Here is a 23,537-nt window from a genome sequence, read left to right as displayed (position 1 = left end):
CCCTCTCTTCCCTCTAGTGGCAACCAGTCTGGTAAAAGTTTTACATATGCATTTGTGCTTAACATAGTAGTCTTTTTAGGTAAGAAGAATTAGGACTATGGAGGAAAAAATAAAACTATAAGGAAAAGCATAAGAGAAGTTTTTTAATAAATGAACATAGTATACATTCAAATTCCATGGGTTTTTTCCCCTTTGGATGTAGATGGCATTGACTATGTAGTCCTTGTTTCTCTGAAATGCAGAGAGAGCTGCATACATCATAGTTGATCATTTTACAATGTGGTGTTAATGTGTAGAATGATCTCTTGACTCTGCTCCCTTCAGTCTTCACCAGTTCATATAATTCTTTTCATACTTCTCTGAATTCTGACCATTCATGATTTCTTATGGGTCATTAGTACTCCATAACAGTCATATACTATAAATTATTCAATCATTCCCAATTGAAGGTCATCCTTTTAACTTCCAATTCTGCTATAAATATCTTTGAACATGTGAGACTTTTCCCATTTTTTTTAATGATTTCTTCTAGATACAGACCTAGTTTTGATATTTGGTATTTAGTATTTGGTCAAAAGGTATGATCAGTTCTATTGTTCTTTGGGCATAGCTCCAGGTTGCTCTCCAGAATGACTGGATCGGTTCACAACTCCACCAGTAGCATATTAATGTCCCAATCCCCTCCCACCATCTTCTCCCTCATTTACCTTTTTTGTCATCAGTCAATCTCTTAGGTGTGAGGTGGTACCACATAGTTGTTTTAATTTGCATTTCTCTAATCATTAATGATTTGGAGCATTTTTCATAGTTCTTCATCTGAAAACTGCCTTTGACCATTTATCAGCTGGGGAATGATTTGTAATCTTATAAATTTGATTAAGTTCTCTATATATTTTAGAAATGTGACTTTATGAGAAACACTGGCTGTGAAAATTGTTTCCCAGCTTTTTGTTGTCCTTCTAATCTTGTTTCTTTGGTTTTATTAGAACAAAAACCTTTTAATTTAATACAGTCAAAATTATACATTTTGCAATTTGTAATGTTCTCTACTTCTTGTTTGATCATAAATTTCTCCCCTCTCCATAGATTCAATAGATTATTTCTCGTTCTCTTAATTGGTCTATTGTATAGTCCTTTATATCTAAATCCCGTTTCTAATTTGATCTTATTTTGGTACAGGGTGTAAGATGTAGTTTTTGCCATACTATTTTCCAATTTTGTAGTGCAGCCTCTGACACATGTGCCTAGATGAGTCATTTCACTTCTAGGCAACTCTGTAGGTAAGCTCCAGAGGAGATAACTCATCTGAATTAGAGGAATTGTGCTCACCAAATACAACTGAAATCCCCTTTAGAGTACATTTGGTTATGGGTTAAGAAGAGAAGGAGTTGATGATACAATGGAGAGGTGAACTTGGAGTAAGAGAACCTGATTTCTTAGGTGACCTTGGACAAATCACTTTCTGTTCTGTGACCTTAATTTCCTCTTCTGTACAATTTGTGTTTGATTTTATTCAAATCCCTTCCAGCTCTGGATTTACAATCCTAGGAAGCCTCTGAGGACCTTCCAAGCCTGAGATTCTTTGCTTCAAGGAAGGAGAATAATGAAAAACAGGATTGGGGAAAGAGATTTCTCCTTCATAAGAAGGATCCCTCTTACAAGATGTGTGTTGCTAAATATTGTCCTTAATAAGCTAATTGTAGGATGCAGTCCATCCTAAGTCATTAGCTTTCTATGCCACAGAAAGAGGAGAGAACTATTTGTTTCCCAACCTGATTAGCTTGATAGAAATGGAAGGCATCTATAATGAAACCTTTTGAATCAACATTCAGTTGCCAGAAATGATATGCCACGTAATTTCTTCCTTTTCTCCACAGCACCTTTCCCCAGACACCAATAATAACCTGGTGCTTGAAAGCAAGGAATGTGGCAGCCTCTGCCAAAGCTTGTTATGAGAGCTAGAATGCAAAAAGATGCCTCACTTTACCCTCTCAAAGCTAACCTGAGACCTGAGATGAGGAAAGTACTTGGCCCTGGGGATTAGTTCCAATAATCTGACTACCCCTACCCAGGCTCTCTCTACAAGCAAATAGGGAGCTGGGGAGAGAGGAATGAGAGAGAGAGAGAGAGAGAGAGAGAGAGAGAGAGAGAGAGAGAGAAGAGAGAGAGAGAAATCTTCTCTTATTTTGTATTCTAGTCTCACTCTCCTTCCTGCATTCTAAGGCAAAACAGGCAAAGGGGCTTGATTAGAAAATCAGAAACTGGGGCAGCTAGGTGGCTCAGTGGTTAAAGCACCTGCTCTGGAATCAGAAAGTCTGAGTTCAAATCCAACCTCAGGCCCTTAATACTTACTTAGTTATGTGACCTTGGACAAGTCACTTAACCCCATTGTCTTGAAAAAAATAAAACAAAAACAAACAAAAAAGAAAATCAGAAACACCATCTTCTTTAAAAGAAATTCCTAGAAGGCTATAAGGAACAATATAAAATGGTAGTTGGAGAGATGAAACTAAAGTCTGGAAGACTAAGACCAAGGTTCAAATCTGGCCTCAGACACCCTCTAGTTGTGTGACCCTAGGCAAATCATTTAATTTCTTTCTGTCTAAGTTTCCTCATGTGTAAAATAGAGATAATAAAGTAAGGTTACTATTTGCAACACACTTGACAACTTTTATTGTTATTGTATGATCTTGAGCAAGTCACTTAACAATTGTCTGCTTCAGTTTCCTCATTGTAAAATGGGACTAATAAGAGCATCTACCTCTCATTGTTGTTGTAGGGATACTATTTACAAAGCACATTACAGACATTTATTATATTATGTGGCCCTGGGCAAGTCACTTACCCTTTTTTTGACTTGTTCCTCATATATATATATACATATATATATATATATATATATATATATGTATATATGTATATATATATATGCATATATAATGATGGGTTAAATTGGAGACCCTCAGAGGTTCCTTCCAGTTCTAAATCTATCATCCAAGTGTGCTACAATTATCTAGGAACAGGAATTATGGTAGAAAAAAATCTTCGTAACTTAATGATGTTGAACTGTTTGTATTCCTGCATGGGAAAATGAAACTGATAACATATGAACTTTCTCATTTATTAGGGCAGTTAGACTGGGCATATATAGATAAGATAAGATACAGAAGGGAGTTGAATTTGAAAGTATAATATATTAAAAAGATGGAGTTAATGGAAAAGAAAGGAATGGACTGGGAGAAAAGGAAAGGAGAGGTAGAAGGGGTAAGTTATTTTACATAAAAGAGGCAAGGAAAAGCTTTTGCAATGGAGTAAAAGAGGGGAAAGGTGGCGGGGCAGGGAGTGAGTCTTTACTCTCATCAGAAGTGGCTCAGATAGGAAATAACATATACATTAAATTGGATATAGAAATCTATCTTACCCTAGAGGAAACTAGGGAAGGTAAGGAATGGAAGAAAGAGGACACGGGGAGTGGAAGGTTGTTTAGGTGATGGAAGAAAGGTAAGATCATGGGAGAGGGTAGTCAGATACAATACACTTTTGAGGAGGGACAGGGTAAAAGAAGAGAGAGAATAAAGTAAATGGGGTGGGTGGGTGGGGGAATAGGATAAAGGAAAATACAGCTAGCAACTGTGAGAAAAATATCGAAAAAACTCTTAACAAGAGCACAGAGTTCTGAGTTCAACTCCTAGCCATGACACTAATTTTTCCTTGTGACTTAGAGGCAAGTCATTTCTGTGCTCTGGATCTCATTTCTCCCATCAAAAATTGGAAGAGTGATTAGATGATTAGTAAGAGACCTTACTAGCTCATTTCTATGAATCAATGAAGATCTCATTGAACAAATATGACAATGGCCATTTGCTGCCTCTCCCTCATCTTCACCCATCCCTACACCAAGTCTTTCCTATCCTATTAGATTATAAGCTTCTTTGGTTCAGTTTTCTCATCTGGAAGAGAGAGTTGGACCAGAAAAGTCACATGGTAGAATAAAAATAGTAACTCTGGGGTTTGAGGATCTGGGATCCAAATGAACTCTCTCTGATACTTCCACTTTGTGAGAGGTTAGGCAAAACACAACTTCCTATGTCCTCAATTTACCTCTTCTGTAAAATTAGTAAATTGGGCTGCCTAACTTTAAAGGTCCCTTCCAACTCTTAAATCCTGTGAATAGTGAAGAAAAGGGTTTAAATCCTGTGAAGAGTCTGACAGGCTGTGCACATAAGGAATAAACTAGAAGGTGTGATCATTTTCAGGTACTTGATACCCTAGACCCTTTTCTGCTGAGTTATCTGCTTTTCCAGTTCTTCCATATTTCCATAGCAGTGAGTCTAGGTCTACCCCAACCTACAGTGTTCCTGACTATAGGTGGAAAAATTAATGGCAACTTCCTTGGTTCTAGAATTTGCCTTAGCAAACCTGGTTCTATCTGTACTCTGGACCTTAGCTCAAGAAATTTGATCCTAACCCTTTTTGTTCTTGACCTGGTTCAGATCACTTATGTTCTAGACTTTGACTTAGTCATCCTGGTTCTGATCCACCTGAGTTCTAGAACTAGACTTAGCCATCCTGGTTCATACCACCCATGTTCTAGACCTCATCATACTGGTCCTCATCACTCACCTTTTAGACTTTGGCTTTACCTATCCTGGTTCTTGCAACTCATTCTAGACTTTGGCTTAGCCCTTCTGCTTCTGATTAATTGTGCTCTAGACCTTGTTTCAACAAGCCTGTCTATCCATGATCTAGACTTTGGCTCAGCTATTCAGGTTCTGCTCACCCATGTTCTAAACCTTGCTTCCCACTTGACTCAGATCCATTGGTTCACAAGGAAGGACTGACATTCTTTCTGATGATGAGATAAATCTTTCACCTTCCAAGGACTGGTGGAATAAATTACTTAGCTAAAAGTTGGGCAACCATTTATACCAATTTATTGCCTAATAAGGAAATATCATATGACATAAGGTCATGTATTATTATTATTATTGGGACTTTAGTAGCCATCAAGTACAACCTCATTTTGCAGATAAGAAACTAAGTCTCAGAAAGATGATGTAATTTGTCCAAGATCATCTAGGTAACTAATAGCAAAGTCAGAATCTGCTTAAGAAACTCCTTTTAGATGGAGATTTAGTGATTTTTTCAAAGCAGGGAAGTAGAATCACAAGTAGAATCTTTGGAAGAGCTTTGAAGGAAAAAAAAAAACCTAGACAAAGACTTTATTTAGAAGATTAAGGAGGAGTCAGAACAGTATCTCATACTTAGGTGCCAATGCCAAAACTCAAAAACAATCCCTCCTCCCTTTTCTTATTCTTTCTCTTCATCTTCTGGATCCCTCCTTTCCTTCTTCTTCACCCAGTCTCTCCACTGTGTTCCTTCTCCTTTCCTTCCTCTTATTCCTTCCAAAACCAGGAGGATCCATGAACAAAAATCAGAGACTCTGATCAGGTTCAGGGGAATGGATGGAGGAGAACTCCCAGTTATCACTTTTTCTCTTTTTTCAACTTCATTGGACTTAAGTATTCTTTGTTCTTTGGCCCCATTCCCCTAGGTCAGGGCCTACTCCTTTAGAAGACTTAGAGTCATTTCAGGTTAGAATTACCCAAGAGAAATGATTTTTCCCTTTGGCTGAGTGAAAGGAAATGAAGTTTCCAGAATGCCAGCTAAGTCACTTAAGAGGCTAGTTTCTCTCCTAAATAGGGACTGGATGAAGCTTCAGCATGGGTCATTTAAGTAACTCATAGAACAGAATACTAGACCTGGAGTCAGAAGAACTTGAGTTCAAATATGATCTCATACTCTCACTGACTGTATGACCCTGGGCAAGTCACTTAATCTCTGCTTGCCTTGGAGGAAGTTAAATGACTCAGTGGATAGATAGCAAATTCAGGCTCAGAAAATAATTGTGTGATCCTGAGCAAGTCAACCTCTATTTGCCCTAATCCAATAGAGAAGTGAAAGGTCAAAAGGTAAAGCCTTGGTAAAAAGAAAGATGGTGCTATAAATAGAGGTGAATGCAAAACTGTTTATTGAAGGAAAGAACAGGGACTAGGTCCAAGCAGACTCCAGCAATGGGTAGTGGAGAGAGCAAGTCTTTTTTATAGGGTATTGATACAGTAAGCAGGGTGGTACGATTTCTATAAGGACTGGGAGCTGTTGGGATCAGCATGGAGGATGTGTTTTATTTGGGGAGGTCACCAAGGTGAAAAAGAAAACCACTTCATTATCTGTACCAAGAAAACCCCAGGGACATATTGGCATGCTGTGGTCCATGAAGAGCCAGACATGACTGAATAACAACAGCTTCATTTGTGGTCAGTGGATAAGCAGGTGGCCATTGTTTGGAAAGTAGGCTTTTGCTAAAGAAGTCAGTCCAAAGTATTGCAGGCTAAAAACTCTATTTTGGGTATCAAAAGAATGGAGACTGAAATCATCCACAAAGCTCAAAAACTCTGGGATAGTCAATGAGGATCAAAATAAGATATCAGCAGCAATTTCAGGGGAATTGGGACTGTTTTCTCAACTTCCCACCAGTGACCATCTGCCTTGAGGCTTGAAGTTCCCCCACCCCTCACCCCGAGCTTTTTTAGGATCAGAAAAGTGAGAGCAGGAAGAAACTTTGGAGACTACATCAAGTCCAGCCCCCTCATTCTACAGAGGAACAAACAAGCTTAGAGAGGGAAAATAGTTTATTCAGGGCCCCCAGTGAAGCCTGTATTTGAACTCAAGCTAAGGGTTTCATCCTTTATCCTTCAGCAAGCTAAGTGGGGGAAGAGATATGTGTTCAGTCATGTCCAATTTATCGTGACTCTATTTGGGGTTTTCTTGGTAACAAAGATACTGGAGTGGTTTGCCATTTCCTTCTTCAGATCATTTTACCAATAGAAAAACTGAGGCAGACAGATTAAAGGGACTTACCACAGGTCATATTGTTAGTAAGGGCCTAAGACTGAATTCAAGATTTTCTGACATCAAGTATTCTAACCACTGTGTTTGGGTGAAATAATGCTGAGTTCAGAGTCAATGAGACCTGGGTTCATATTCAGCCTCAGATACTTATTAGCTATGTGACTTAGTTTCTCTGTGCCTAATTTCCTTATCTTGAAAATAAGAGGATTGGACTTGATGGCCCCAAAGGTCCATTGCAGCTCTGAATCTGTACTTCTATCCTCCAAAGGCAAGGCTTTTCCCCACTGCCATACTCCATCCCCCATGAGCCCTGGAGTGGCAGTACAGAACCTCCTTTTGATGCTGTCCCTTCATGATGCCAACTTGCTGTCTCAGCTCACGCCTTCCCCTTTTCACTAATGTGCCTAAGATGCTATTTTTAATGTGAGCAGGGACAGTATGTCTCCTAAGAAGTGGGACTGTTGTGGCTTCTTGAAGAGTGAGGTAATTCTTATCTAGAATTAAGCCTATCTCTTCATAATTCCAAAAAATAGGCTTCAAGCTTCATTGAACTAGGGACTAAATGCAAAGGACACCGACATGAGGAAGTCATTCAGCGCCAGAAAAATGCCCTGGCTGAACTACGGGGTCAAATCAAGGAACTTAGTCCAAGTAAGTTTCCCTCTGTTTCTTCTCAGAGCCCTCCTGGTTATTCACTCCCTGCTCTCCTTCTCAAGATTCAAATACTTTTTAAGAAGAGCTGTGACCTCATCAATGTGGGTAGCCCCTTCACTCATGCTGATCACAGCCTATACCTTCTTCTCCCATCCCAAGTTATTCTTAGACATGATTTTTCATAAGCCTTCCAACCAATGAACTTCCTCTGAGCCTTTTTTTTAACCTTAAGAAAGTTTTTAATGAGTTAACAGTTTTGTTCTCAAATCTGAAAACTAATCTAATTTGGGGATAGGAACCTGTATCTCAAATGTTTCTTTAGAATATTTTTTTCTTTTTCTCAGCTTCATAGACAGTACTCAAACAGTTCTAGTTCCTTTAATAGTCTATTCTTAACATTCAATGGTCCATTCATAATTAAGCCATTCTGCTTGGCCCATAGGACTAAACCAGGAGCAGTGAATAGAAGACGTAGACAGACCACTTTGAGCTTCATATTGGGTAAAAATTTCTTAGCATAGAGAGCAATCCAGAGATGGGATATGCCAGATTCCAAGAGATGCTAATATATTATATACTATCCTAAATCACTCTGGCTCTCATTGATTGGCCAACAATAGGTACCAGGCTAAGCCACAAGACCATTTGGACCCAGACTGATCAGAGTAAATGTAACTAGCAATTGTTTGTGTTTGGGCCAGAAACCCTGAGAATCTTTCCCTCTCAGATTGTTTTTTGTTCTTTTCTTAGGTAAAAGGGGTCATTCTTTGCCTCATTTCTTACCTAGCTTAATCACTGAATGGGCTTCAATATAAACTGAGACCTAGACCAAACCTTAGCTTAAAAAGACCAAGGTCTTCCACTGCATCCAGGGCCATCTCCAGTCATCAGGATCCATATCTGGCTACTGGACCCAAATGGCTCCAGAAGGCTGGTGACTTTGCATAGCACTTAAAGCACTTAAATTCATTCACTTATAAGTCATGGCATCATCTCCCTAATGTCAAGGTCCTCCTCAAGAATGATGGACTAACATAGTAGTTAACAGTGACACAAGTTTTTGAATCACCTAACATATTTAATTTTTGTGAGGTTTGCCTTGCCTTATTAACTATGTGACCTTGAAGAAGTCATTTCTCATTGCTCTATTGCCCTATCTATAAAATGAGGGATTGGATAGCTCTCTAAAGACCCTTTTAGGGGGCAGAGCCAAGATGGCCACAAGAAGGGATCCAGTCTTAGGAGCTCTCTGATAAAAACTCACAAACTAAGGACTCTAACTAAACTTTCAAGAGACAGAATGCACAAAGGGACCCAGTGAGGCAGTTCTCCTACTCAAGGTAACCTGGAAAAGAGCAGAAAGGCTCTGCTCCCCGGGATCTGAGAGGCGGCCTGCCAGAGGGGTGGCCCGCCAGAGTGAAAGAACTTCAGCCTCCCAGAGGCAGCCCCAGGGCGCTAGGAGCCATAGCTCACAGCAGCGCAGGAGTGTCCTGAGCTGCACCCTGGGGAGCACCAGCACAAAGTAGGGGAACAGCGGGGGACCTCTGCCAGAGCAAGCACACCCAGCCCTCGGGGCACACAGGGAGCAGCTTGGTCTTTCTGCAGCCCAGATCTGAAACCGAAGCAGGCGGAGCCGGTAAGCAGGAGCCCCCAGGGCATGAGCCCATTGAGCTGAGGGAGGGGAGTGAAGAGAGGCTGCAGAGCTCTGTCCTCTGCCCCTGGAACAGGACTCTGGGGTTCTGACCACATTCAGATCCTGATCACAGTCTAGGCCCCCCCATAGAACAGCAGGGCCCCCCACCTCGGCCCTGTGGCAGAGGGGGGCACTTATGGTCATTCACAGACCAGGAGGGAGGACAGAGCCTCACACACTGAGACCCTTGTGGGAGTGTCCCAAAAGCTCAGGAAGTACCCCAAACCAGGCCCAGGCTGGGAAAATGAGTAAGCAGAGAAACAAAAGGAAGACTATTGAGAAATATTTTGGAAATGAACCCAAGAAGGATCAAAATACTCAGTCTGAAGATGAGGAAGCACAAGCTCCTGCATCTAAAGACTCCAAGAAAAACAGAAATTGGGCTCAGGCTATGACAGAGCTCAAAAAAGACTTTGAAAATGAAATGAGGGAGTTGGAAGAAAAACTGGGAAAAGAAAGGAGAGAGATGCAGGAAAAACATGAAAATGAAGTCAGCAGCCTAGTCAAGGAAATCCAAAAAAAATGCTGAAGAAAATAGCATGCTAAAAACCAGCTTAGGTCAAATGGATAAAACAGTTCAAAAAGTTATTGAGGAGAAGAATGCTTTAAAAAGCAAAATTAGCCAGATGGAAAAAGAGATAAGAAAACTCCGAGGAGAACAAATCCTTCAGACAAAGAATAGAATTCAGGGAGATTGATGAATTTACCAGAAATCAGGAATCAATACTTCAAAACAAAAAAAAATGAAAAATTAGAAGAAAATGTGAAACAACTCATTGAAAAAGCAACTGATATGGAAAACAGACTCAGGAAAGATAATTTAAAAATTATTGGAATACCTGAAAGTCATGATCAGGAAAAGAGCCTTGACATCATTTTCAAAGAATTACTACAGGAAAATTGTCCTGATATTCTAGAAGCAGAGGGCAAAATAGAAATGGAGAGAATCCACCAATCCCCCAGAGAAAGAGATCCCAAAAAACCAACCCCTAGGAATATTATAGCCAAGTTTCAGAACTCCCAAGTCAAAGAGAAAATATTACAAGCAGCCAGAAGAACACAGTTCAAATATCATGGAGCTGCAGTCAGGATCACACAGGACTTAGCAGCAACTACATTGGAAGCTCGCAGGGCTTGGAATACAATATACCGGAAGGCAAAAGAGCTTAGAATGCAGCTAAGAATGAACTACCCAGCAAGGCTGAATGTCCTCTTCCAGGGAAAAATATGGACTTTCAATGAACCAGGGGAATTTCAAATGTTCCTGTTGGAATGGCCAGAGCTGAACAGAAGGTTTGATCTTCAGATACAGGACCCAGGTGAAGCATGGAGATTGGAAGAGAGGGGGGAAATATGAGGGACTTAATGATGATGAACTGCATGTATTCCTGCATAGAAAAATGACACTGATAATACTCATATGAACCTTCTCAGTTAATAGAGCAGGTAGAGAGAGCTTTTATAGTTGAAGCACAGGAGAAAGCTGAATTCGAAGATAAAATATGGTGTAAAAATGGAGTCAATAGAAAAAAAGGGAAATGTAATGGGAGAAAGAAAAAGGAGAGGGGAAATAGGCCAAGATATTTCATATAAGATTTTTTTTATTACAATGAGCTATTGCAATGATATGGAAGGGGGGAGGCAAGGGGGAATGAGGGAACCTTTGCTCTCATCAGAGATGGCTAGGAGAGGAAACAGCAAATATACTCAATGGGGTATAGACATCTGGAGTAAGAAGGAGGGGGGAGCAGGGGGAAGGGGTGGGGATGTGAATAAAGGAGGAGAGGATGGACCATGGGGGGAGATTGGACAGATATAACACATTTTCTTTCTTACTTTTTGCAAGGGGCTGGTATTGGAAGGCCTGCCCAGGACCATGGGGCCAGGTGGATTCTGGGCCTAAGGGGTGGTATGGGGGCTCAGGGCTTCTTGGCCCCAGGACCAGGGATCTGTCTGCTGTACCACTCAGCGACCCTACAGCAGAGTCAGAGTGAAAGGAGAGAGAAAATATAGTACATGGTAGTGGAGAAATAAGAAAGGAGGGAGTTGTGATCAGCAATGGCAATGTTGGAAAAATATGGAAGTAACTTTTGTGATGGACTTATCATAAAGAATGAGATCCACCCATGACAGAGTTGTTGGTGTTGGAACAAAGACTCAAGCACATTTTTTGTTATTATTATTTGGGGGAGGGTGCAGGGCAAGTGGGCCTGGATGGCCTGCCTGGGGCCACATAGCGGGGTGATCTTTGGGTGTCTGGGGCCGGATTTGGACCCAGGTGCTCCTGGCTCAAGGGCCAATACTCTGTCCACCACCCAGCCACCTCTACTATTATTAATATTTTATTTTATTTTATTTGGGGTCTTTTTTTTCTTTTTTTTTATTTTTACAGGGCAGTGGGGAACGGGTGGCTTGCATGTCACACGGCTGGGTGACTGTTGGGTTTACAAGGCTGGATATGGGCTCAGGTGCTCATGGCTCTAGGGCTGGTGCTTCATCCATTGTGCCACCTGCCCATACCTACAATTATTAGTATTATTTTTTTTAATTTTAATTTTTTTCTCTCCCCTTTACTTTTTTCGCCCAAGCAAGTCTATCTATATTCATGGGGGAGGAGGGGTATTTTGTTTACTTGTAAACAAGAATATTTTATTAATGTAAAAAAACATTTGTACAAAATGAGAATAAATAATAAATTAAAAAAAAAAAAGACCCTTTTAGCCCTGTAGTGTTAAGCAACCCCTAGAGGGTTAAGTAACCTGCCCAGGATCACAAAGCTACTAAGTGTCTAAGCAAAGTCTGGATGACCATTTTCCAAGTATGTTATAGTGGCGATGATTTAGGTCCTGGTGGGACCAGATGGTCATTGCAATTTCTTCCCATTCTGAGTTTCTGTGATTCTCTTCATCTGTCAAAATTTATGTGTAATCTATGTCAATAAGTCAATCAATGGTCTTTTTAAAAACTGGGACTCCCTATCTTGCTCTGACTAGAAATTCAGTGATCACTCACAGACTCAATCCCAATCATCATAAAAAAAACTTGAGTCTACTCCATTTTTCCAGCTGAGGCCAGTTCACACATATCTCTTCCCCTTTGGCATCCTCGTCTCCCACTGCTTCTGGGGTCAATGGCAATTATCTTGACTTATGTCTTGCTACTGGACTCTGATGGCTTTGGAGGAGAGAGTGAGGCTAATGACTTTGTACAGCTCTGCCTCACTTAAATCCAATTCACTTTCAAGTCAAGACATTACCTTCATGATGCCTTTGGTCCTTTTCCAGAACAAAGGGTGAACAACAAAGATCTTACATTCCATCAAGGGACATTTGTACATCTAGAATAGAGGCTACACAAGATAAATAGGCATCACTCCCCTACTGACAAAATCATAGGTCCTATGACCCTTAGAAAAGTGTTATTTCATAACAAACATAATCATGTAGGCTGGATCTGAGTATGGCCAAAGACTCAATTGCTTTTCACTTGTTATTTCATCTTTTGAGGCCTCAGTTTTCTCTTCATTATGTTAAGGGGGATGGACTAGACTTCCCAGCTCTATGTTAGGACTAAGATACTTGACCCAACTCACCATTGATTTCATGATGTCAACCTGTTTATTTGTTGTTCAGTTGTTTTCAGTTGTATCTGACTCTTCATAGCTTCATTTTGGGTTTTCTTGGCAAAGATACTGGACTAGTTTGCCAATTCCTTCTCCAATTCTTTTGATAGATGAAGAAACAGAAGCCTTTGGGGTTAAGTAACCTGCCCAGGGTCACATAGCTACTAAGTGTCTAAGGTCACATTTGAGCTCAGGCCCAGAGCTCTATCTCTGTACCACCTAGCTGCCCCCAACCTGTTTATATCTTCTCCCATAACAGGAGTACTAGTAGCAGAAGCAGGACTAGTTCCTTCTATCTCTGATGTTTAGGTGAATCCATTCAACTTTTCTAGAAGAAAATTCTAGGTCATGCATCTTCACACTGAGAATGTCTTCTGTACAAAGGAGAACAAATGATGACTTGTTCTTTTCATTAATTAATATCTTAAGTTAAACTCATATCTTGAATGTATTCTGTCTTTTCACAGATGTTAGAGATGCAGGGATGGAGTCTCTTCTGGAATCTAAGAAGTCCAAATTGGGGAAAAGTATCAGAATAATTGAGAAGGAATCAACTCTGCCAAACATTGATCTCAAAGTGGGAAACAAACCAATTCAGTCTTTGGTAGGCCTGGGAGTCATGGAGAATGGGAATCCCAAAGGAGAATATCAAACATAGATGAAGCCAGGGGCCCTGGACCATATGGTCCTCAATGAACTGGGAGACTAGAGGAGAGAGCAGAGTATTGATTGTAGAGTCAGTTTTGCTACTTATTAACTATGTGACCTTGGGGAAGTCATTTCTCATTGTTTCTATTTCCCTATCTATAAAATGAAGTGTTGGATAGCTCTCTAAAGGCCCCTTTAGCCCTAAAAAACCCTCTCCTGCCTACCCTAATTATTAAAGGCACAAACAACCAATTTTTAGGTCTTGACTTAGGTGATGGTAATACCCAACAACAGACACATTTCTCCTAGTAGCTGGTAAATACTTGGATGGCAGAACCTGTTTGATTTTTATCGTTTTCACCAGCATGTGGCACAGAATCATGTGAAGAAGGCAGAAGGGCAAGTGGCTTGCTCAAGGTCACATGAAAAGAAAGTAATAGATCCAGGATTATAATATTATAGAGTTGAGACTAGACTGGGGCTCAGCCACTGTTTAGATCAACCCCTCTCATTTTGCAGTTGAAGAAACAGGAATGGAAACATGAAGTTATTTGTCCAGGGTCAACAAAGATATTAAGTGACAGAGCAGGGATTTAAATTCATGTCTCTTGAAATCTCTGATTCCAAATGCTCTGTACCACACTGAAAATACATTTATTGTGAGCTAACCTCCACCAGCATAGATTGTCTCCTTCTCTCCCCCATTCATGCATTAATAGATGTTATCATCACATTGACTTGCCACCTTGGCAAATCACCTAATTTACTTGTCTCAGTTTCATCATCTGTAAAATGGGGATAATAACAGCACTGGCTTCCCAGGATTGTTGGGAGGATCAAATGAAATGATGATTGTAAAATGTGTAAGCATATAGCAGGCACTACATAAATATTAGCTCTTATTATTATGAGTTATCTGACTTAAAAAAATCCCTTACCTAGAGGATGACTCTCCAAACTTACAGAGTCTCTGAGTTTGGACTTGTCTATTGGCAAGTCTGTGATGATCTAGATAGTGCAGTGGATAGAGTTCTAGACCCAGAGTCAGGAAGACAAGTTCAAATCCAGCCTCAGACCTTTACTAGTTATGTGACACTCGGAAAGTCATTTAACCCTATGTGACTCAGTTTCCTCATCTGTCAAATGAGCTGGAGAAGGAAATGGCAAACCACTCCAATATTACCAAGAGAATACCAAATGAGGTCACAGAGAATCAAACATGACTGAAAAATGACTAAAACCACAAGTCTATTACCAGGTCAGGTCTCAAAGACTGTTCTCTCGACAAAGCCTTAGCCAGGGTGTCTATTAAGACAATATGACATTCTGAAGAAGGTTACCAGTGGAATAGAACCCCAAAACAACAGAAAAAAAAAGTCACCATTTTGAAATCCAAAAGGTTTGTCCAGTAAATCAGTTGAATCACTACTGTGACTGAAGATATACACACTCAACTACCATATGAATCTCTGGAAACACTGGCTATTTAAGCAATGGCCCTCCTGTCTTTTATGGACTTCTAAGTGGGTTCTTCCCTAAAGTTGCTCCCAGTGGTGGGACTGGGCCATGCTTTAGTGGGGGGGAGGCAGGGGTCTTATTTTGTCTTAAATATTTGGGCTATAGTAACTGGATCAGTTTCCCATCAAATACATTCTCTTAGTGACCACCAAAATTTTGAAATGACCCCTGGGTGGTAGACAACCTCACCCACAGAACAAGGAGTCAAGAGGCATCAATAAATGATAACATGGTTATCTTATCTTTATATATGGAAAGACAGAAAGAGGTTATATATATTTGTGTAACTCAATAACCTGGTGTTGGGGTTTGGACCTTAGACCTGGGTCAGAATTCTACTTCTGATACTTCCTAGCTGTGTAATCTGGTCAATTCTCTCGAGCATTATATGCTCACTTTAGTGACAGGAGGCTGGATTTGGAGACAAGGGTCCTGAGATACTGACTGCCACTTACTGTCTGTGTGATCTTGGGCAATAGGTCTTGATTTTTATTCCTCTGTGAAATGAGAAGGTTGGACCAATCCATGTGACCCAGTGATCTGTTAAGTCATAACTAGAGTCAGGGATTCATGGCGGTGAAGGGAGTTTCCATACCAGGAGTTCCCCAAACCCAGAATCCCTTAGATCTTTCATTGATATTTATGTGTAGGTATGTAGCATTTATAATATCTATTAGATGAAGAATATTATGTGACTTAGAAGAAAGAGAGCTACTTTGATGCTTTGTAACTGCATTTATGGAGCAAATTGTAGCATTATTTGATACAACATAAACCTTTAAGAAACACTCTGCTCTTGAGTTTCCTTGCCCTTCCTCACTCACTGGGCTATTGGAAGTCAGGACTCACTTGTAAATGGTAAAAACCAAGGGATCTGAATTGATTTTGTAACCAGTCAACTACCTTGGTGATTTCTCTAATGAGGAGGCCAAGAGAGATAATTTCCAAACCTCCTTCCAGTCTTACATCCTGGGATCCCAGGACTATATCAATGTAGCCAAATCGGCTGCACCATTTAATTCATGATCATCATTTTCCTTCTTTCAGTCTCTTTTTTTTGTATGATATCTAAGAGGATGATAAGTGAGGCAAAAAAAATGTGCTGGGCATCAAACATCTCTTTTAGTACATCCTTAAACCCAGATTTTGTTTTCAGGAGATTTAGCAGGGTAATTTGTGATCATTAGGATTAGCCGATTAGTGGAGTTTTCCATTCAGTCAGCTTTGGTTATTTGACCAGTCAGATGAGGGGTGTTTAAGAAAAAATTCCTCAATATTCCACTGAGATAATGGATTTGTACTAGAAAGCTCCCAGAATTTAAAACTGAAAGTACCCTGGGAGTTAGATGTCTATTCAACCCACCCACCCCCTTTGATTTTTACAAAGGAGGAAACTGAGACCCAGTAGTTGCCAGATGGAAAATCAGGAACTTGGAACACAGCCCAGCTCCTTATTCTATTTCTAATCCACAGCAAGTCACTTTAACTTTTTAATCCTCACTATTGTTATCTGCAAAGTAAACAGGAGGTATTAAATGGCCTCTACAGTACCATTCTAAATCGACAATCCTATAAATAATAATAATAATAAAAATAGTTAATATTGTGTTACATTTCAGAGTTTATAAAGCATTTTTAGCTATAAATTAATCTCATTTGTGTCTCTTCACAACCCTATGAAGTAAATGTTGCTATTATCCCCACTTTACAAATGAGGAAACCAGGGTAGAATCATAGGGCTAGTAAATGTTTGAGGTGGGATATGAATTTAGATCTTCCTGACTCCAGGATCAGCACTCTATCTAACATGCCATACTTGAGAATGTCACTTAGGATTCAAATCCGGGACTTTGGACTCTAGATATGAAGCACTTTCCATATGGTTTATAGTATGCTATCAGATTGACAGCTGGGTCTATAGGTGTACCCTAATTTTTATGACTTAGATAAGCCCACTTATGTTGTGCTTTTGCCATGAAGAAGCAAAAGATCACACTTTGAGAAATGCATTATTTAAACCTGTGAATATAAGGATGCATCATTCATCACTGAGAATCTAAAAAAGGAGGGAAGGAGGAAAGGAACTAAGTTCCAGTGTTTGGGAAATTTTTCTGGAAACTCCATAATTCCAAACCCTTTGATTATGAATTTATTTTAATTCTTCTCATTTCAGTTCCCAAGTCGACTTTTCAACACACCTGCAGAGAGGGCAGCAAAGCTGGATTTGATTGAGGCTCTAGACCTCAGTGAGAAACTGGTATGTGTGTGTGTGTGGGGGGGAGACAGACAGACAGACAGACATATTAAACACCTACTAGAACTAAGGGCCTGAATTTAGTACAAAGGACATTTTAAACTTAATTTCCAATTACTTATTTGTCAAGGAATGTTACATAAATAAAAGACTTGAACTGGATTCAGGAGATTCAGGTCCAAATCCAGCTAAGCCATTTAATATTAGTTAGATACAAGTCACTTAAATTCTCTCCAAGCCTCAGTTTTTTTTTTTATCTGTAATAGGGATGATGAGAATCCTTGCACTACTTCCTCTAATTAGGTAGTTGTAAGCATCAAATAAGATAATGTAGGTAAAGCCTATAGAAATAAAGGAAGCTCTAAAAAAGAGATATAGTCAGTGTTCTTGGATGGACCTTGCCAATAGGATACTACCAAAATTAATCTGTGCCAAATTAATTAAATTACAGTGGGGTACTTTTCAGAACTAGGGAAAATAACTAACCTGACCCCCAGAAAATCCAAGATGATAAAAAAGATGGAAATGGTTGATGCTGAAAGGGACCATGGGAAAACAGGCACAGTAATATCATTTTATTGGAGCTCTGACTTGGAAAACAGCTAGAAAATAAACTGATCTCCCAGTGATCCCATAACCTTCTCTACCCAGCTAAGAGATTAAAGATCTAAACAAAAGTTCAAAATGTGCCAAAGATGTCTGTGTCCATCAATTGGTAACCATTTATTAAGAATCAACTATTGCTAAATACTTTTCTGCCATTGCTTGATGTGGAGCTTACAAAGAGGGAAAAAAAATCCCTGCCTTCAGGAAGCTGACATTCTCTCATGGCTGCCCTTCCCCATCTCTTCTCACCTGAGAACCTTTCTTCATATTTTACCCCCCAAATCAAGACCACTTGTCATGAGTTCCTCTTCTCCCCTTCCTCATTTCCTATCACTCAGATGCCTTCTATTATTGTCTCCTCCTCCATTCTGTTTCACATGAGGAGTTGACCTTTCTTCTTGCCAAGACAAACCGCCTCTACCTTCACAGGTGATTCCAATCCATCCCATCTCCTCCAGCAGATTTGCCCCTCTCTCATTCTCACTCTCCCTTCTCTTCAGTGTCTCTTTATCTACTGGTTTCTTTCCCTACAGTCAACAAACATACCCCACTACATCCCCTGCATCCTCAAAAAACCCTTGGTAGATTCATCCATCTCCACTAGCTGTCCTTCCATATCTCTTCTGCCTTTTATAACTTAAGTCCTTGAGAAGGTGGTCTTCCTGTCCTCTCACTCTCTTCTTTACCTTCTGCTTCCAATCTGACTTCTAGTCTCATCATGAAATTTCTTTCTTCAAAGTTATCAATTACATGCAGACCAAAACTTACTATCTTCAGTTTCTAAAAGTTGTCTTACACAGTCATTTTTTTCTGTTTTTTCTTCCATTTTAATTAATTCTTCTTTCACAATATTATGAATATGGATGTATGTTAAGCATAATTATACATGTAGAACCTATATTAAATTGCTTTCTAAGAGGGGAGAGGAAAGGGAGGGCAGGAGAAAAATGTAAAGCTCAAAACCTTGCAAAAAAAATGACTGGTGAAAACTGTCAATACATTTTGTTGGAAAAACAAATAAAAATATTTTTAAAAGTTATCAATTATCAATTGACAAATTCAATAGCTTTTTTCAATCCTGACTTTTTTAAAACCTCTCTGCAACTTTTAATAGCACCATCAATCACTTTCTTCTCCTTGAGATTCTTTTCTATCTAGGTTTTGTGGCACTTCTCTCTCCTGGTTCTCCAAACTGTCTGCTAGCTTACCCCAAGTCTCTGTCCTGGGGCTTCTTCTCTTCTCCCTCCCTCCCTCTTTAGCTTGGGAATCTTACTACCTCCCTTGGTTCAGTTATCATCTCTATATTGTTGATTCTCAGATCTCATTTGACCTTTTTTCTGACTTCCATCTTGCATCTCCAACTTCCTATTGGACATCTAGAACTGAAAACACACTAGACATTTTGAACTCAATATGAATTCACTATCTCTTCCCTTAAACCCTCCCCTCTCCTAATTTCCTTATCACTGTCCAGGATACCATCATCCTCTCAGTCTTCCAAGATCACAAAATTTCTTTTTTGACTCCTCACTCCTCCCCTCATCTCCAACCACTGGTAAGGAACTATAATTTTTAGCTTCATGACATATCTCTAACTCTGATTCTTCGATCATCCTGGTTTAGGACCTCATCACTTCATGCTCAGCCTATTACAATAGCCAGATGGAGAGTCTGTCAGCTTCAGCTCTTTCCCCATTCCAATTTAACCTTTATTCATCTGTCAAATTGATTTTCCTAAAATGCAAATCTGTATATCTCATCCCACCATGAATAAACTCCAGTGACTTCCTATTATTTTCAGAATAAAATCTAAAATCCTCTCTTTCAAAGTCCTTCAAAGTCCCCTTCTCTCCTTTCCAGTCTCCTTAATCCTTCCTCCCTTCTACATACTGTCTTCCAATGACACTGATCCACTTGCTGTTCATTGCACTCCATCTCTCATATCCAGGCACTTTTTTTTGAAATGTTAAAAATTCATTTTCTTAATTATACTTGGCCATAATTTACAGGGCAATATAACTGATAATATGAAAAGAAAAAGAAAAGACAAAGCCTCAAAAGATAAAAGACCTCGGGAATATGCATGACTACATTGTATTGCATTTATCAATAACTACATTTTTTGCAAACTGAGGTTATGGCTCCTAAAGAGGAAGGTTTTCCTGTGTAAACTATGGGAAGTTTTCTGAAGATGGAATATCATTCCCTCTTGTAGATCTTTACAATTCCTGTAATGCATTTGGGCCTGACAGCTCCTTACTTTCTCTCCCACTAAGGAATATAACCTCTTTCTGTCCACTTCTATCACCAGATCCACAATTATCACCATAAGGACTGCCTGAACTACTTCTACTAAAATTGCCTCCTTTCATGGATCCCTAATTTGATTGTTACTGCCCACTCTAATTTCCAAAATCATTATAGTTCCCCCTGTCACCATGGTTACCACCACCAAAATTTCTTCCTTCATTGTAACCATCATATCCTCCACCACCACCATCATGTCCACCATTTTGATTTACATATCCAGATCCACTATAAACCCCACCCCACTTCTGTTGCCAGAACCACATCTATAATTGCCACCATCTCCACTAAATTCATTATATCCACCCCATCTTTACTTCTACAACTACTTCTGCTGCCACCCCTACCCTCATCACCGCTATGGTCAAAGTTTCCTCTACCACCTCCAAAATTTCCTCCTCAACCCATAAAATTGCCTAAACCATCTCCATGACTTCTTTGTGAGCCAATAGCCTGTATGTCTTGTTCCAAAAGATTTTTTTCACTTCAAGTTATGTACATTAATAGTACGGTATTACTGAACAACAATTTTGTCACCTTTATCATAATCATCAAAAGTTACAAAAGCAAATCCTCTCCTTTCCACTTTGTCAGGCTTCCATTACTTCTATAATTTCCATCTTGCCAGGCTTTTCAAAGTAGTCTCTTAAATTATATTCTTCATATCTGCTTTAACACCACCAACAAAAATTTTCTTCATGGTTATTTGTGCATCAGGTGCATTCTCTCTAGAAACAGTTCTTTTTGGTTCCACCAAACACCCAACAACCTTATGTGACAGAGTACACATTGCTGCATCTCCCTCTTTTACACAAGAATAAGCCACAAAGTCAAAGCCTCTGGGAACATTTTGTTTGGGGAGCTTTCATCACCACACAATCTGTGAAAATGTCCCATTTTTCCAAGTGTTCTCTTAAACTATCAAAACTCAAACCACCAATAAACAGTTTTCTCAGCTGCTCTGTTTCCTTTGGATTATGACTGTTTTGCAGCATTTTGAGATCGAAGTCAGGGTTCAATTTGGGACCCTCCAGGAATATTCACTGGCTGTACCCCAGTCTCATACTCACCCCTACCCCCAAGCTTGGAATACTTTCCCTCCTTAGTATCTCCAATTCCTAAACTACCCAACTTCTTTTATGTCTCATCTAAAGTTATCCTTTCTGCAAGAACACTTTCCTGGTCTTCCTTAATTTTAATACTTTCCTATTGAAATCACCACCCTAATTTATTTGCCATATATCTTGTTTAAACATAGTTGCTTGAAAGTTGTCTCCCCAATCAGACTGTAAACTGTAAACTAAGATCAAGGACTGTTTTTTAGTCTTTCTTTTGTATCTCCAGTGTTTAGGTGATATTGGATAGTTTGAATAAATATTGTGACCTTATAGGATAATGGACTGTCAGAGCTGGTAAGGTCCTTAGATCACAATATCAGAGTTGAGAGGGGCTTAGAACACAGAAGTCCTGTGCCTGATCATAAGTGCCTAATAAATGTGACCTAACTAAATGACTTTCTGACTCAAAAAGCAGAGAGAGCAATTAGGTGGATAGGTGCAGTGGATAGAGCAATGGCCTTGGAGTCAGAGAGTTCGAATCCAGCCTCAGACACTCAACTCTCACTAATTTGTGACCTTGGGCAAGTCTTGACCCTGATTGTCTTGTATCCAGGGCCATTTCCAGTCATCCTGATTCATATCTGATTACTGGACCCTGCTGGCTCTGGAGGAGAAAGTGAGGATGGTGACTTAGCACAGTATCCCCTCACTCAAAACTCAATCCTGATGTCATGGTCTTCTTCAAAAACAAAGGACAAGAATTTTTATTATTAAGCAGAGAAATGACATTGTCAGATTTTTGATTTAGAATTATCGCTCAGACAGCTAAAGATTAGAGAAAGGAGAACTTGTTTAGGTAGGAGACCAATTAGGAAACTATTGCAACAGTCCTATGAAGAGGTAAACTAAGGTAGTAGCTATATAATGAAAAGGAGACAAGATGGAAGAGGTATTGCAGAAGCAGAATCAACAAGATATGTCAACTGATCAGAATTGAGGAAGTGAATTGAAGAGTTGAGGATGATTCTAAGATTGGGAACATAAATGACTAGAATGATGGTGGATCCCCCCATAGAAACATAAACATGTGGAATAATAATGGACTGGAGAACTAGAATGAGACCAGGGCATTGATACCACTTATTGTGGTATCAAAGAACTAGAAAGAGTCTGAGTGCCTATTAAGAGGAAAATGGTTAAACAAATTGTGCTATGTGAAAATGCTAGAATTTTGTGTGTGTCATAAGAAATGTCTAGTAAAAGGAATTCAGTTGAAGCAGGAACAATTTATATGAAATGGAACAGAGAAAAAACACAATGAAGAGAACAATATGCATGCTACCTACTGTAATGTGACTCAAACAAAAACCAAAAGCCAACATTCTAGATAATTGTACAAACCAATATTGGTTCTTGGAGAACAGATAGTAATGGTGACTCCCTCCTCTTCTCAAAGGACTGTCAGGACAGAAAGTTCAGTGTCTGTGAGTCACAGTCACTGGGGCCTTTGTTTTTATGGGACTATTTTTCTTTAGTATAAGGGACAGTTTAGTTCAGGCAGTGGAGAAGAGGGGTCCAGAATGACTGTGATGAAAAACAAAAGTATCAATGACATTTACTTTTCAATGAGATAATGTTTATGAAGTATTTCATCAACTGAGAAGACTATCTGCTGCCTCTACAGCAATCATGTATGATTGAAAGGAGAGTAAGGATGGACTTGGCTTCATTAGATGCCCTAGGATGGCAAGATATTCAATATTCTGAGTAAATATTGTGACCTTACAGGATAAAGGAATGTCAGATCTAGGAGGGCCCTTAGAACACAGAAGAGCAGCCCTGGGAGGATCCTTAGAACAGAAAGTGTCAGAGCTGGAAGGGCCCTTAGAACACAGAAAAATTAGAAGGGAGGGCCCTTGGAACATAGAATATCAAGGCTGGAAAGGGTCCTTAGAATATAAAGTATGATTGACAACTTGGAACATATGGTCAGAACTAGAGACATAGAATATAAGAATGTCAGAGAAAAACCTTTGAACATGAAAATGTCAGTCCTGGGAGCAGTCTGAGCTTCCTATATGTGAGATCCAGAGGGGATTGTGGAATATCAATTAAAATTGGAAGGGACTTGCCAGTGGTCTTGGAGTCAAGAGGATCTGAGTTCAAAATCTGACCTCATACACTTTATAACTTACTGTGTGGTCTTGGTCAAGTCATTAATCCCACTGCCCCACAAAAAAAATAAATAAACAACAAAAGAAAAAC

At 39.6% G+C, this 23,537-nt stretch overlaps 1 protein-coding gene across 4 annotated transcripts in view; it reads left to right on the top strand.

The window, feature by feature from the left end:
- FHAD1 (forkhead associated phosphopeptide binding domain 1) overlaps positions 1 to 23,537 on the top strand; it is a 195,336-nt gene that overhangs the window by 147,950 nt on the left and 23,849 nt on the right. For all 4 annotated transcript variants that reach the window (XM_074218380.1, XM_074218378.1, XM_074218377.1 and 1 more), the window contains 3 exons: positions 7,446 to 7,563; positions 13,349 to 13,485; positions 17,221 to 17,304. In XM_074218380.1, coding sequence (XP_074074481.1) covers positions 7,446 to 7,563; positions 13,349 to 13,485; positions 17,221 to 17,304 — 339 coding nt within the window. The remainder of the gene's footprint in view (positions 1 to 7,445; positions 7,564 to 13,348; positions 13,486 to 17,220; positions 17,305 to 23,537) is intronic.

The sequence above is a fragment of the Macrotis lagotis genome, chromosome 1 (assembly GCF_037893015.1).
Source record: "Macrotis lagotis isolate mMagLag1 chromosome 1, bilby.v1.9.chrom.fasta, whole genome shotgun sequence".
Taxonomy (NCBI): Eukaryota; Metazoa; Chordata; class Mammalia; order Peramelemorphia; family Peramelidae; genus Macrotis; species Macrotis lagotis.
This window is presented reverse-complemented; position numbering and strand designations above follow the sequence as displayed.